Source organism: Brachycentrus maculatus, unplaced genomic scaffold (genome assembly GCF_059751285.1).
Source record: "Brachycentrus maculatus isolate JH-2025_06_01 unplaced genomic scaffold, ASM5975128v1 h1tg000323l, whole genome shotgun sequence".
Classification (NCBI taxonomy): Eukaryota; Metazoa; Arthropoda; class Insecta; order Trichoptera; family Brachycentridae; genus Brachycentrus; species Brachycentrus maculatus.
The window spans coordinates 163241-180314 of record NW_028281072.1 but is presented as its reverse complement, the minus strand read 5'-3'; the positions used below and the strand labels follow the sequence as shown (position 1 = coordinate 180314).

At 29.3% G+C, this 17074-nt stretch overlaps 1 protein-coding gene across 1 annotated transcript in view; it reads left to right on the top strand.

The window, feature by feature from the left end:
- Nucleotides 1–17074, top strand: part of eag (potassium voltage-gated channel protein ether a go-go) — a 159615-nt gene that overhangs the window by 124076 nt on the left and 18465 nt on the right. Inside the window, exon 4 of the mRNA XM_088268420.1 lies at nucleotides 12790–12921. Within this exon, the coding sequence (XP_088124546.1) occupies nucleotides 12790–12921 (132 nt within the window). The remainder of the gene's footprint in view (nucleotides 1–12789; nucleotides 12922–17074) is intronic.

Here is a 17074-nt window from a genome sequence, read left to right as displayed (position 1 = left end):
AAGGGTTTTATTTTTCCATTTTATCGTAATTAATAAATTATTCATTGTGACTTTTATTTTTTTAGGGCGGTTAGTTACTTAACACGCTAGTTAAAAATTATGAAAGTTATTTATTATATACATGCATATTGTATGCGAATGTTTCGTAGGTTTTAAAATAATTTAATATTATAGAGGTTTGAGGAATATTAATTGATACGGGAGCATAATATACAGGTAATGAAATTTGAAACCATGATTGGTATTTGAGGCTTTAATTTTACAATTTTTGATAAAAATATCACATTTTCAGCTTTTTTTGTCAGAAATTTCAGTAATTATTAATTGATAACCAAATAATCACGAGCTTTTCAAATAATCACAAGAAAAGTTCTTTTTTTGTGTCATCAGGTTTATCATAAGGTTTATCTACAATTCTCGGTGTCTATATTGTATATCTGTCAGTAAGTAATGTCTGTAAGTTTGGTTATTATTTCTGTTGACAATTGCGTTGTGTTGTCATTTCATTACTTAGAGACACCAATTATAATATTAAATTCCTATACCTTCAGTCCATCATCTGAGAGATCTTCCTGTCTCTCGCTTTTCCTTGCTGGCCTGCCATACGCAACGTGTCCAAAGAAATACGACAAACGTAAATCATTTATTTTTAAAATTAAAAAATATAATTTTTAAAATCACCAAAAACATTTTATTATAATTTAATTATAATGTCTACCAGTTTCAAAGCTAACCGCATTGTAAGCTGATATTCATATCGTGGTGTATCTCAATTTTCACATAATTTGTCTTGGACTTGAGCTTTGATCTTTCCCTTTTCCCCTTTTCCTCCCTTCTGTCCCTCATCCAGGTATTTATATTAAATTACATAAGTGAAAATTTGTAACTGGAATGTTACAAATACCTACTTTTTGTTACTCATTAATATAAATATATTTATGTAACTGTTCTGTAAATTTTCCGAATAAAATAAAAGAATATTTTTATTCGGAAATGGAAAAAACAAAGTCAAATAAATAAATAAATATTACTTTTTACATCATTACGCTTGTATGAAAATAAATATAATAAGAATGACTTCCTTGCTACCGGAAATCATAGATACACCTGATTGTCAACCTTTCGTCTGTAAATGCGTGTATACCAGGTATTAGAGTTTTTGTAGGACTATCTACAATATTCAAATCGCTTCCGGTTCAGTTCCCATTTCCGTTATGCAATTTGTTTTTCTGTAACATCCGTCTGGTAACATGGGTTTGTTTTCACCGCCGCCTGTTATTTTGTCTCACCCAGTGTTTTCCATTAAATAGGGGATATTTTATTAGTTTACCAAATGGCACGACCAGGGGGCTGTTTTGGTGCTAAAATAATATACGAATTCATCTAAAATTGAGCTTTCATATCATAATTCTGGATGCTGTATTGAAATAACTCAGTTTTATGTCTCTGTTTTCAGCGCTTTAAATATTAATAGGAGACATTATGCTGTGAGTTGAAAATATAGTTCATTAGTTTGCTATTTCAGAGGATAATTAAATTATTTAGAACCTCGGAGTATTTAACGTATCCTGAAAGTACACAATGATTATATTTAACAAATAAAAAGAACAAAAATTGTTCTGGTTTTCATAATATTTATGATGAAAAAATGTGAAATAACTTAAATTATTGGAAAATTCAATTTATTTGCGATTTTAAAAAATGTATCTACATCACAAAATGGCTTTAGTAAAACTATTTATTTTTTAAGTCTAAAATAGTGACAAAGGATGACGATTTTTTATGTCTACAGTCGCTGGATTTATAATAAAATATAATGACAGCTTTTACATTGTCGATAAGCTTTAATATGTCATTTATATCTTTTAAGTAAAATGGCGTCACGTTTTTATCAATCAGCATCACACATACATACTACCACTTTTGTTTAAAAAACATGAACATAATAAACAATTTTTGCGTTTCAAAACTTTGTCAGTTCTACTGATGAAACAGCTCTCATTTATTCAGTTAAACAAAAATAAAAAGTAATTTCAATTTGTTATCGAAAATTGGGTGTTTTTATTAGAGTATCCTTGTTTTTGCGAAATTCCCGACGAGTTCCCGCGGAAAGTCAAACTGTTACATGATTCCATCTAAATAAGTCCCAAGGGAAGAGTTTTTGCGGAATTTCGTGGAAACGTGAACCGAAATGGACTTTCTGCCAGATATTCCCTGAATTGTCGTTCCGCAAAACATATCGTGGATGTGTTCCAGGTTCTGTTACGAAACCAGCCATTAGAGAGACAAAAAACATGTTGTTCTCGTTGCATCAGCGACGATATTTCATAAAACGGTGCAAAGTAACTGCATTCCAGCATGATTCATGGACTTTCTATACAAAACTAAGGAAACTCTATCTCAGCATATTAATATCAAAAATCTCTTTCAAATGTATTGGATTTATTTTTAAATATGCGCATAACGCCTTCATATATTTTCTCATCAAATATATTTTAAGACCACGTCTTCCTTTATACTTATATGTTTGATTTCATTACCCATAGAGTCATTAAATAACGAAACTAAGTATTAAAAAGCTATTCCAAATTGTATCTAGGTAAATTTGATATAAATCGTTTTATTCGGCCATGTCATACATGATTACATTACTTATGATAGATAAATTCCAGATAATTTTTTTCTTTTTTAAAGTCTTTTTAAATAATATTTATACTAACAACTTAACTTTACCTAAAAAAATTACTTTCTTGAATGTTTTTTGCAGATATTTTGTGGCACATTTTATAAACTTTATAAAATAAAACAACTTTGTTTTAACCACTTTTTTTTGGTACACTTTTTCCAACCGGTTTCGACAAGAACCTTGTCATTATCAGGGTTTACGTATAAATTTATTTTATTTTTTAGTATATTTTTTGTCAATGTTTTAGAATTAGTACATAAACCTTAAGGAAAACAAGGTTCTTGTCGAAACCGGTTGGTAAAAGTGTACCAATAAAAAGTGGTTAAAACAAAGTTGTTTTATTTTATAAAGTTTATATAATTCTCCTTGCCTATTTTGTACAAGGATTTATAACATATTCAGTTTATATATCTTAAAAATGATGGCGAATGTGCATAGTAAATAATAAATGAATAATTTATATCCCTTAAAACAATATAATAGATACAATGAATTCAATATTTTGTTATTAATCAATAATTGTGACAAAGTTAATTTATTTGTCTTATTCGTCTCATCATATTTCCTAAATAAGACACCATTTAATAAAATTAGAAAGTATTACAGATGTTATAAAAAAGTAAATACCGATATCCTAATCAATAGGTGAAATTACAAATTGTATATTCAAATATTTATGAGAACGTCCGTAGTTCTCAAAACTAATAGTGTTTCTGTTATTAAACTCAAAAAGTGGTCTCTTTTGCAATGTTTATCTATCAAACAATTAATCTATTATTTATACCCACTTGCACACCCTATATAGATCATATAGAGTCCACAAACTGCCTCCAGGCTCTTCAGTCGGCTGCCAGCTCCCTTGCATCTTACCAAGTCCGCATACTATTGATTATAATATATTAATGAACCGGAAACAGTTTGAACTAGGGAATTATTACACAAATCCATAAAGTCGTCAACTGCATATAGTTAATAATCATGTAGGTGGTACGTATAATATATTAATTAGCACTTTACAATATTTTAAGTGTGTCCAAATCTTTGTTCACAAATGTGGTCTACTTGGGGGTTATTTATATTGACATATCAAAATAAATTAAGAAGGATTTAGAAATTACTGAAGGATGAGTATTTACAAGCTTTGCGAACTGTCATTCGCTGGTTCAAGTGATCAATTTATATACGTGTAACATTTACCATTCTTCCAATAATTGACAACAACACTTATCCTATAATTGACTCTTTATATTTTATCCTATAATTGTCACTGTTTGGTGAATTTTACATCCTCATAAAGTAATTTAAACCAACACTCTCCTTATCATTCATCGTTCACTTTGTGTAATTCAACTTCACAAAGTGAACAATGAATGATAAGGAGAGTGTCATATTACCATACCACAAAGTTAACAATGCTTTTAATACACAAAATATGATTTAAACCAGCCTTTGATAGATCGTTATCCCTATAAACACCCAGATTTTGATATTATTTCTTATCTATGTTGGAATGTCAATATAAAAGGTTACTACGAGTTAATTATAACTTTACATTGGGAAAATTTTGCAAAAACTAATATTCGTATTAACCGTTACCAAAAATATCTAAAATTTACTTTGTTGTGAGAGGTTAATTACGTTTAACATCATGGGTTTCGTGTTATTTCGAATTACGTTATAATTATGGTTATTAAAATTAATTAAGCTCCGATCACCGTATTGGATTCATGGTTCGTTATCTTCGGAACTACTTAAAACATACAGTATTTCAATTACTATTACTCAATTTCTTGAATGATTTTTGCAGATACTTTGTGGCACATTTTAAAAACTTTATAAAATAAAACAACTTTTTTTTCAATCACTTGTATATTGGTACATTTTTTCTCCTACCAGTTTCGACAAGAGCCTTATCATCGTCATGGTTTAACAGGGTTTACATGTGTTGTGTACATGTTAAACCCTGATGGTGACAAAATTCTTGTCGAAACTGGTTGGGGAAAAAATGTACCAATAAAAAAGTGGTGAAAAACAAAGTTGTTTTATTTTATAAAAAAAAAATACTCAAATTTTTTCATATAAGTAGATAACATTTCTCGTTGTAAAATACTTTCGATTCTTTTGGTAAGATGCTCAATAGAATAAAACCGACAGAAATTTAAAAAAATTCAAACAAATAATTCTGATTCCCTTTTGTGTATTACATATTTGACCTTTATAAGTGCCGGAGCCGCACTTAAAATGTGAAAAAGCCGCATACGGCTCCGGAGCCACACTTTATCGACCTAAATGTTAACATATTTACAATGCATTATATATACATTCATACAATAACAAAAACTTTATCTTTCAAGTTTTAAAATTTATCCGTATGGTAGAAATGTTGTTAGACTCGACACTTTAAGGTCTAATAATAATAATAATAAATTTGGATAACTTATATAGCGCCATTTTCGTAAAAAAATACCTCAAGGGCGCTTCACGGTGAATGAATTGGGAAAATATTATGGTGGAAATGATTTAGCAAACAAATGTGTTAATAGTCGTTATGTCACAATTTATTTTTTTCTAAATCCAGGTGAGATTTTTTTTCATAAAATACCGTTTTAAAAAAAAAAGAGTTATTGAAAGGTAAGGAGTTTAAACAATATATTTAAGAAATAATATATAATCTAACATTCTTTTTAAAAAAATCGGCCGTAATGAGACATGTGACCTCTCCGGTGGTCTCCGTTGGAATAATTGCAACTCAACGAATGCTGGGCCTTAATCAACCAAATTTATTAAACTTAAAATCCTGGTTCGAATAAATTGCAGTTTATGATGTATCAAAAAATAAACCCGTTTACAGTCAATTATGTATGACTCAAATGCACAAAAATGTACATACAACAGTGAGGGTTGTAAGGATTTCCCTCTACGTAAATAAAATTTACCGTTCAAACAACCCTTAAAAGGATTTAGGGAGTAAATAAAATATTCTCCGAATTCAGGGGTCGTAAGTAAGTATCCGTGAATTAGGTCAAGTTTTACATTAACAGCACAGGGCGTAATGTCAGTTAAAAACGTAATTTTACCCTTATGTCATATTTTTTGTACTTGGCAAACGAACGAATGATTTATTAATACATGTCGTGAATTAAACTAACAAAGGTTTTTATTAAAATAACTCGTATTGTAGTATAAATATGATTTAGGTGCTTATAAATAAGGAAAAATATGTTATCGAAATGAATAATTGTATACCATTTTGCACGAAAAAACTTATGTATCAAAAATAAATATTTTAATTCACAATATTTTTAGTCTGTCCAAATACACATACAATAGTATTTGGACACATATATATTATCTTATTAAATCAAATAATAAAATAAATATGGAGTTATAATATTATTACTTTAACTCTTGTCGTTCATATATTTTCTTTAAATGTGAAATGCTGATAGAGCAGTTAATATGAAGAGATTTGTCTAAAATAATAAAAAAAGAAACATATTAATAAAATGTTTAAATTTATATATTATTTGCACGTATAATAAATTACCTTGCCAGTGTATCAAAGATGGTTAAACCATATATTGTATTAAAAAAATCAAACTGTTCTAAGATGAAAACAAATCCCTTCAAATGAATGTATAAGTTTGATTATTTTAGCAGCGATATTATATGTGTGCTATCAATGTTTGATGTTAGTCGTTATGTTTGTTCAATGTTTAGATATGTGACCCCAGAATAATATAAACAATAAACAAATAACTAGTTGTGCATAGACGTGTTTAGAATATGTAAATACCGACGGAAAAACATATCCGCCTGAAAACAGACGAATTAAACTTGGTAAATACGACTTGTTTTTATACTATAAAGTTACACGTTATTTGATGCATTCAACATATTATCAAACAAAGTATGAAGTTTTAGAGTTGTGCCGTTGAAGCGTTTTAGTATGAGTAAGGGTAAGACCTGTTTCCAATTTTTAATTAGTGCGAATATGAACATTAGGAAGGAGCCTTAAGTAATTCGCTCACTCCTTTCAAGAACGTCATAAATCAAAAAACTTGATTTTTCAGGATAGCGTTTTTAAAGTTTAAAAATATAACACAATGTATTAAAAATAAATGTCAAGCCACTTATTGAACTTTTTGCTGTGCAACACATCTTTTTAGGTAAAACCTGAAGGTTTTTTCTCCATTTGAAAAATATTTAATATTTAAAAAAAATATTAAACAATACCTTTTCTTTAAAATGCAAAAACAACACTTTCTGCCCTGTAGCGGGTAAATATTAAGTTTAAAATATGCTTCTTTTGCTGGGATATGGTACATTTTCTGGGCATTCTGAAAACATCCACAACTGAAAATTGTCGATTTTTGATTTATGACGTTCTTGAAAAGAGTGAGCGAATTGTCAAATTGTAATTATAAATTTACCGTCATTTAAATTTTTCAATGAAAATGTTTAATTTCAAGAATTCCAGTCACAATATTTGAGTAAGATGTCTATACGTATCATCATTAAAGGTCTGATACATTAGAAAAAAAAATAGAAAAATCTTAAGTTAACAATATATTGTTAGCTATAGATGTTTTAAAAATGGCTAAAATCTCCCTAGAAGAGTGCGTATTTCAATGGAAAAAAATACGAGATGGCTCTTATTGTATTTACCTATTGAATATTACATGTTCCCACTGATAAAAAGTATGAATCAAATCATACAGAAGCACAATTTTCTAATTTCTAAGGCTAAAATTCGCATACAATATTTGAAAATGATGATTACCGCTTAGAAACAAATGTCATAACATATTTGTAGTAAAAAAATTAGAGGTCATCTTGAATTTCAAAAACAAAAAAGATATTTTTCACAAAGTAAGTTGTTGTAATTAGTAAAAAAACATTTTTTTAAAAAGAGAAATATTTGTGTTTTTATTATTTAAAATTTTAATTACATACTATTTCTATGTGGTAGAGTGGGTTTGAATCGATAAATTCACACTTAAGAGTCCGCGACATTAACCACGGGACCACAAACCACACATATAACTTGGCAAAAAAGATTTATGTGTCTTTATTTTGCCATTTTCATAATAGAGTAACTCATTTTATAAACTTATGTGTCGAATACTTTAAGCGTTTACGTGAAATCCATTCATGTTTTTAAAACTAGCTTTTAGAATATCTCAACTTTTTGTATTAAATCTAACCATGGAAAAAGAGTGCTAAAGAAGCATTAAATTATAATAAAGTAGTTGTTTTTATACCCAAAAGTTTAAATTTACTAAAATAAGTGGTTTTATTTAAATGACATACAAAATGGGATAGGAAGATGATTAATATAATATTTTTAAACGGACTGTTGATTAAAACGCTTGCTTCTATATATAAAAACGGAAGTATTGAGAGCTTTTTGATTTTCCTGAATATATGCCGAATTTTCACTACGTTGAGAAAGCTTCCAATGTTTTAAAAGTCTATATTTGGTACCTACCCTTATTAAGGTATCGAAGGTATAATTTAACATATCATATTCATTTTGTAAAGCATTTTGATGACCTTAAAAGAACAGTTTAATGTAAATTATACTCGGTATACAAAAAAAAACAATTATTTTTTAATGATAATGTTTTTTTTTTCGAAAGATTCCTAATATAAATTTTCAATACGTAATAAATTCTTTAAAAAATAGAAAATTAAAAATTAAAGTAAAATTTAAATTGGTTCATTTAAACTTAAATAAAATAAAATAATTTATAAAGTTTTAAAATAGAAATAAAGCTTACATACACTATTCCTACTAACGCACTCTCACACACTTACAAACTCCTTATAGACGAAATTATATCGAAAATTACATACATACTGATATATATGTTATTAACATGCATGAAATACACTGGAAAATGAAATAACTTTGGCCAAATTAGTAGCGGAGACAATTTATGTGTTTTTTAAATCCTTTTTATGTACTAGGATACAAGTTGATATGATTTCTGGCTTGATATTTTATCTTTAATGAAATATGAACAATGAACAATTTGTATTTATTTCTTCCTCGATTATTCCTCACATGGGTCAAACATTAATATTATAGGTAGGTATCTCAACTTGATGAAAGGAAGAAATAAAGATAAAAGTCTGAGAATCTCCTTCCATATAAATATGATAGATGATTCAATTCAATTTGAGACCTATAATACATAATAATTATTCATTACGCCCCATAGGACTCGTACATAATAAAAATAACTTATTTAAGTTAAATAAGTTTTTATGAGTACAGGTATGAAACCGTGAGTGCCCGAAGCATTGCTGTTAATATCCTTTTCCTACCTTCTATTTCTTATATACTAAATTTTCTATACAGCGGCAATGTCAGTTACAAGTTTGACTAAATCGATATTTTCGAGTACAGGACTCATCACCTTGCATTCATATAATTAACAAATTATTAAATAGGTTTCATGTAAACACCACGCCCACTATATACCATAGATTCATAGACAGGGGGTTGATAATACATTTTAATGGTTTTGAAAACAAGGTGTTTGAAAGCATGTTTTTTAATAGCTTATTTTGCTCAAGAAGGCAATTATTGATTGAAAAAACATAATAAACGCGAACATTTGGCAGAAGTATTTCAACATAAATGCTTTAAATTTAAAACTTGAAAAACGTGCTGAACGTGTACATATGCATGTTATTCAATTATTTATTTTAATAATTGGAAGAAAAAATACTATATTATCATTAATTAACAATATCCTTACAACATTTTGAGAGTGTCCAAATACTTGTTCACAAAATCTGGATTACCTCCAATTACAGGAGTTATTTTCATATTATTTTTAACATCTCATCAAAGATGAAGAAGAATATGGAAGTCTGGGCATTTACGGAGCTGACGACCGTCATAAGCTGGTTTAAGTGATCACTTTACACATGTGTAACATTCACCAATTCTACCCATTATTGACAACCACACTACTCAAATTCTTGCAAGCTCTATATATTTGAACCAATTTAGAAACCTTGTTCTTGAATCACTAGAACTTCTATTGAACTAGAGACATCTATTGGTGAGATGTAAAGAATTGTTGAATGTTACACGTGTGTAAAGTGATCACTTAAACCAGCCTATGACGGTCGTCAGCGCCGTAAATGCCCAGACTTCCATATTCTTCTTCATCTTTGATGAGATGTTAAAAATAACAATATCCCTTAGAAAAATATTTGTGTACAATATAAAACTATTTCCATCTTATACCTTGTGGTGCTTTATTCACCAAGTTGTATCATTTTTTTACGTCATTTCAATTTTAACAGAAGTACATATTTATTGAGAATATTGAGTTCAATTAATCAGAACGCAGTTTCATCTTAAAGCTATGAAAATGAATTAATTATTAATATTTTGAAAAATACATATAATTTGAGACACTCTGAATCCTAATCGAAAAATATCAAATTTTACTTACTAAAGGTTATGAGCAAAGTTTTGAATTATATCGAGTGCATAAATTTTTTTTTTTAGCATAAAATTTAAGAAGATAGCTTGAAATTCGTGGAAATCTAAAATATTCCTCTAAAACGATGAATATTAATAAACAAAAAGTTATCACTTTTTCCAGCCAACATCAGGTTGTAAACCCTGTAACTAGCGTACCTTTCATAAAGTCATTTCAATAATGTTACGATCTCTGTTGGGATATTAATGAAAATATTTATATAGTATTTTTTCTTCGTTAATGACATTTTTTTGGACATATACACTTCCAACACTCAAAATCATGTACCATATATACAATTTATTCAACAATAGTATTTATTTTTAATATTTCAGTTGTTAAAATTTATGTATATTCTACTCAAAATTACAAAAAAACTGTTCTAATTTACCTCAAAAATTAATTAATTTTGACACAACTCAAACACCAAACAAATCATTTATTTCTCCACGTTCTTGGAAACATGGAACTATACATACATATAATACATATGTACATACATAAAATTATAAATAATAAAATTTATATGCACATTATTTATAAATAAATGCACCATTTTTAATGATTTATTTCAGAAATTTTAATATAATAGACATATCTGATATATAAATATAACTGTAAATATCTATGTTAAAATTACAAAATTGAAACAAAAATTAGGATTAATGAAAAAATGGGCAATGGTATTTTTACGAATTATAAATAATATAATTGTTATTTATTTTAACCGAAACTCATAATGAACTAATCGACTGATTAATGAATTTAATCGATTATGCTTATTAATAGAAAATATACGATAAGTGTTTGAATGATAAATTAGGGAACAAAGGTTGTTATAACCAATACCGATCAAATAAAGAAAGGTGTGTTGAGATGGTTTGGGCATGTGGAAGGAATCTGTGAAGAAAGAATAGTAGAATAAATTTATGAGGCGAATATAGTTGAGTCCGCCTCCGTAGTGTAATGGTCAGCATGCTCGGCTACCGTTCTGGAGGTCCCGGGTTCGATTCCCAGGGGGGTTTAATAAATATAAGTGATTTTTTCACTGTAATATTTAGTCAATATTACCCTGGACTGGTACCTGAAGTGGAGGGCTGATCACCTTTCCTTCATGTGTAAACGATCGAGATAACACTGCGTTTATATGAAGCAGTGCCCTATGCGCCATTGGGGTGTGGTAAGGGTTTTAAAAATAAAAATAAAAAATAATATTCTTACATTTCAAAATCGTTACAGTTTTTGATTTGGCATTCGTTATTAAAAAGTTCAAGGTCTGAAAATTAATTAGATTTTATTCGTTAGTGTAAGCCGTCTTCATAGCTTAGTGGTTAACATTTGGCTATCATACTGAAAGTCTCTTGCTTGATTCCCAGGGGTGTTAAAATAAATATAAGTGTCTTTTCTATCTAATATTTATTTCATAGATTATCTTGCCTTCATATAATAAACACAATACAAGTGTGTTTTTATACATAACGAAATCATAATGATCATAATATATGATCAGTTTAACTGTTTTTAATTAATTGAACATACACCTTTAATTAACAGATTTTAGAGAGGCTAATTAACAAATTATTAATAAATTAATTCTCACTTATAAAATGATATTAATTCGCTTTGTTACCTCTCTTATTCGACCATTTATTAGATATTTCATCTAACCGACATGGCAATATTCAATTAAACAAGGTGATTTGGGAATAACGACCTAATTTGAATTTGGGATAAAAGGTGAGATATGAAACCAATTTAATTATGTGAGTAATTTAAACTCAAATTCATCCAATCATTTAATGAATCTAAATTAACACACAATATAAATGACTTATGTGCGTTTTGCAAATCGAATATTTGCAAATATTTGAAGTATTAAAAAAAATAGGTATTTAATTTATACTTTTAGAAATAGAAAAGGTTTTTATGTCTTTTTTCAATAAAAAAATACTATTGCCCATTTCTTATTATCAAATTGAAAAAAGTATAGAAAATCTCCCGAAAATTTATCTTTAACTTACTGTATCTGGTAATACGCTTCTTTGGCTCTGTCTAGTTAAATAAAAAAAAAACAGAAAGCTCACATACCTCATATGATTTTTTTCACAGGTTAAGTTGCTTGTGAAGCAATGAAAATACAAAAAAAATCTAAGAACGAAAAAATTGAAAATGCTTAGTTATAGTAGCTGTCAAGAAAAATGCTGTAAGCCATAAACAATGTTGAGCATAAATAACGTTTCTCTTACATTCAACAGATGGCGCTGTCATTGCTATTACAAATCTTTTTTATTCTGAAAAATATGTTTGTACCTGTGACAGATAAAACACTTTATACACGTATTTATTAAAAAATAACGTTGTGTCAGAATTTCAAAGAAATCTGAACATAATTTTAGTTGATTTGAGATTTTGAACAAATGAACATTTTCAATTTTATTTATATAGAAAGAATTATATTTCCGTGTTGCATAAAGTAGTAATATTCAAAAAATGTTATTAACTTTTCATATATTTTCGGGAGATTTTTTTAACCTTAATTTTGTTAAAATAATTCGATACATTTTTGCTCTAATTTTATCTTTTGTGGTGCAACAGAGACACCACTATGGCTCCTGCTGCAGATCGCGCCGATAAAGAACGAGAGAGATCTTGTTGTCCTGTTCCTTCTCACGTTCAGAGATATCACCGCTCTCAAGCAGCCGATAGAGACAGATGACACCAAAGGAGGTAAGTTGAAAATTTTCGAATTACAGTGAAACCTCTCATAACGAGCCAAATTTGTTCCAAATCTCACTCGTTAAGCGAAACACTTGTTTTGTGATTTTTTTTAGTTTTGACGAACTCAAAGGAAGTCCCGGCTCAAAATAAGTTACAATCTCCTTATCATTTGTCGTCTGATTTGTGTGATATCATTAAAAAAATCTATTCCTGACTCCCGTTTTCGGAATACCATAATTATTCCCTCCTCAGGTCAACTATGGACTCTTCACTAACAGTGAAGTTCCATGTTACAATTTTGACAATTTGTATCTTAAATAGATTCTTAAGTTGAAAAGCATTTACATACAATAGTTTACATAAAACACTCTCATTATCATTCAGCATTCTCTTTGTGTAATACCACTTCACTTAAAAAGTCCTCACTTTCACTTTGTCCGCCTCCGAGTGTAATGGTCAGCACGCTCGGCTACCGTTCTGGAGGTCCCGGGTTCGATTCCCAAGGGGGGTAAAATAAATATTAGTGATTTTTTCACTGTAATATTTATTCAAAATTACCATGGACTGGTACCTGAAGCGGAGGGCTGATCACCTTTCCTTCATGTATAAACGATCAAGATAACACTGCGTTTATATGACACAGTGCCCTATGCACCATTTGGGTGCGGATAAGGGTTTTATATATTTTATAATAAAAAGTAAGAAAAAATGTAGTATTACACACAGTGATCGATGAATGATAAGGAGAATGTCATATTACCATACCACAAAGTTGAAAATGCTGTTAAAGTCCAAAAAAAAGTTTGTATATAACATAATACTTACACGGTGCGCAACGTAGAGACAGTGTGAAAATATATTTTTTACGTTGAATTCGTTTTTCAGCAGAATGTAAGAATATCAAATATACACTTCGAATACTAAATTGATATTGGTGGCGTTTTCTCACAACAGTTCTGTCGGCTGAATAATGCATCATTCTGTCCATATTTCACAGTTTATTCAAATTTAACAAGACGTATCGCAAGGGAAAATAATATTATTCTTTCGGATAACAACGTGAATTGGAAGGTTTTCCAAGATAAACGATTGTTTCAAACGTCTCTGAAATGTCTACCCTTTTATTAGGGAAATGATATTATATTTTGCGACCGGTTAGAAACAGTAGAATAACTAGCCGTTGGCGGTAATTGGCCTGTCTTTGATATACCATAACGAGGGTTTACTAGTCATACAAACCTCTTCTTCTTCTTTACGAGCCCTCTGACCTCCACTGCTGGATATAGGCCTCTTCCCCTTCTTTTGATTTACATACCATACCATTTCCATACAAACATGCCCCAGAATAATAGAGTTCGAAGGAAAAATTTAGTTTATTGTAGCAATTCATTGGAAATAACTAAATACAAAAGCTATCGTTTTATAATATAAAATGCAGTTTCACAAATAAATATTACTACAAAACTTAAATTTCTTAAAAATATTTTTTTATTCTGGCTTGATTAAGTGGTTGGTAGAATACGTAGTCAGCCATATTTTGTTTCCAAAATATGGTATTATAAGTAAAATAATACAATTAAAAATATAAGAACAAAAACATTTTAAAAAAGATGAACGTGATGAGACAACGTGCACTACACCTTTGTAATTAATTTTTGAGGCAAATGCAGTAAAAAATAGATACAGAGAAAGACCAAGAAAGCCTAGGCATGGTTAAATATTTCAAATTCTTAGGCGTGGTCAGATCAGGAGTCGGAATAATTGGGGTATGTATGAAAAGATGCATGTATGTGGAAGTGGCGAAGATTGCTTGCAAAAAATATTAGTGTGGCTTTAGTTAGTTACTCTTTTCAATGAAATTATTATTTACCACATTTTCAATTCAAAACATGTCAATTTAAAAAAAAAAACAACTTCTAAGTGGAGTGAACCCAGTAATCTGGGTTCACTTCTGATTTCACTAATGTGAATAAGTATTTGTACACACTCAAAATGTTATTACGAGTACTTATTGATTACTTCAGAATATTTTGAGTGGATCTAAATTTCTGTTCACATGGATTTGATCCACAAAGGATTTTTTTTGTAATATTATATAATATAATTCAGGAAAGAAGCTCGCATACGTTTCATGAAGGTTTCTTCTAATAAAGAGCAATGAGGGTTCTGTTGAAAAGAGATATTATGAAATTGTCTGGAGATATGCTCTTAATCTTTTTTCAATGACGGTGTTTAAAAAGCAAAGAAATGCATGAAAAAAAAAATATATATCGAATTTTGTATTTTTTTTATCTGGATTATATTGGATTTACCTAATATTTCTTAAAGTGTAAGTTAAATTCCTCCACAGGTCTATATCTCCATAAATAAAATTGAAAATGATCGTTTGCTCAAAATCTTTAATCTCCTTAACTATTTAACACCGATTTATTTGTAAAAGTTTTTTTTTAAACTTTTTTTTGGACTTCGATTTTTTCCTTTTTTTGCATTCGAATACAAAATTGAAAATCATGTTTTTAGGCCTCTTCCAGTGTGTAAAATCATCTGGGTAAAATCTTGCATACATATAAATAAAAGAGTCTGCTTTTGTATAAAAAAAAATCTCAAACCAACTATAGATGCTTCCCGTGAACCATATGATTAGTGAATTTATGATATATGTAGGAGTTTAAAAAATTTGAGTATGTGTTTGTCAGTCATGGTTAGCATGGTGAGTATTTTTTTGTGAGGTCAATGGATCTTGCATCCCTTATGTCACTGCGACCATATTAGGTCTATGGTGAGTGTTACGCGTGTGTAAAGTGATCACTTAATCAACCTACAACAGATTATATTATTTTTTGACATCTCATCAAAGATGAATAAGAATACATATGAAAGTCTAGGCATTTACGAGGCTGACGACCGTCATAGGCTGGTTTAAGTGATCACTTTACATCTTACCAATAGATGTCTCTAGTGAAGTTCTAGTGATTCAAAAACAAGGTTTCTAAATTGGTTCATATATATAGAACTTCCAAGAATTTGAGTAGTGTGGTTGTCAATAATGGGTAGAATTAATGAATGTTATACGTGTGTAAAGTGATCACTTAATCCAGGTAAATGCCCAGACTTCCACATTCTTATTAATCTTTGATGAGATGTCAAAAAATGATGTGAAAATAACTCCTGCTATTTGAGATAATCCAGATTTTGTGAACAAGTATTTGGACACACTCAAAATGTTGTATATGACAGATTAACCCAGACATTCATATTCTTCTTTATCTATATTGAGATGTCAAAAAATAAGTCTGTTTTATTGAATACGACATCAGGTACACCCTATACTTGTGAAAAAAACTACGCATCTTCTTCGTTTGCGTATCCCTTATTTTATTCGCGGCGCCTGAAGGAGACGGGTACAGCATGGGTATAAAATCTCTTCTTGCCTCACTTCTTAACGTTCTCTGAGGAGATAAGTCCCTAGAAAACGGACACAAAAAGTAAAGTACGAGAAGGATCATTCAAATTATTCCCCGAAAGTGTGGAGGGGAGGCTTTGATATTTTTTGGTAGCTTTTGCGTTTAACGATTGGGTGACTTTTGATAGAAACGAGAATATAAATTGATCGTGAATTTACGCGACTTTGTAAAATCCGAATCGTTTTATCTCGCCGAAAGATTTACGTCACAAAGGTTTTTTCGATAATTTTTTTTTTCAAATTTTGAACATCTCATATATCGCTTCTGGAAGTTCTGTATATATGAACCAATTTAGAAACCTTGTTCTTCGATCACTAGAACTTCACTAGAGACATCTCACCAATAGATGTCTCTAGTGAAGTCTTATCTTGATTATTTCCAATTATAGGAGTGAACAAGTATTTTGACACACTTAAAAATGTTGTAAATAAATCAACTAGTCAAATTATAGGGTATAATAATAAAAATAAAATGATATTTTCTGTCATTTCTCATGGATGTGATTATAACCCAAGATTCGGACCCCACATACTAATAAAAGAGTTTCTGCTCAATAAAGAGCTCTTTTCATCTCACCAATTGATGTATCTAGTGAAGTTCTAGTGATTCAATAGCAATGTTTCTGAATTGGTTTATACAAATAGAACTTCCAGGAATTTGAGTAGTGTGGTTGTCAATAATGGGTAGAATTGGTGAAT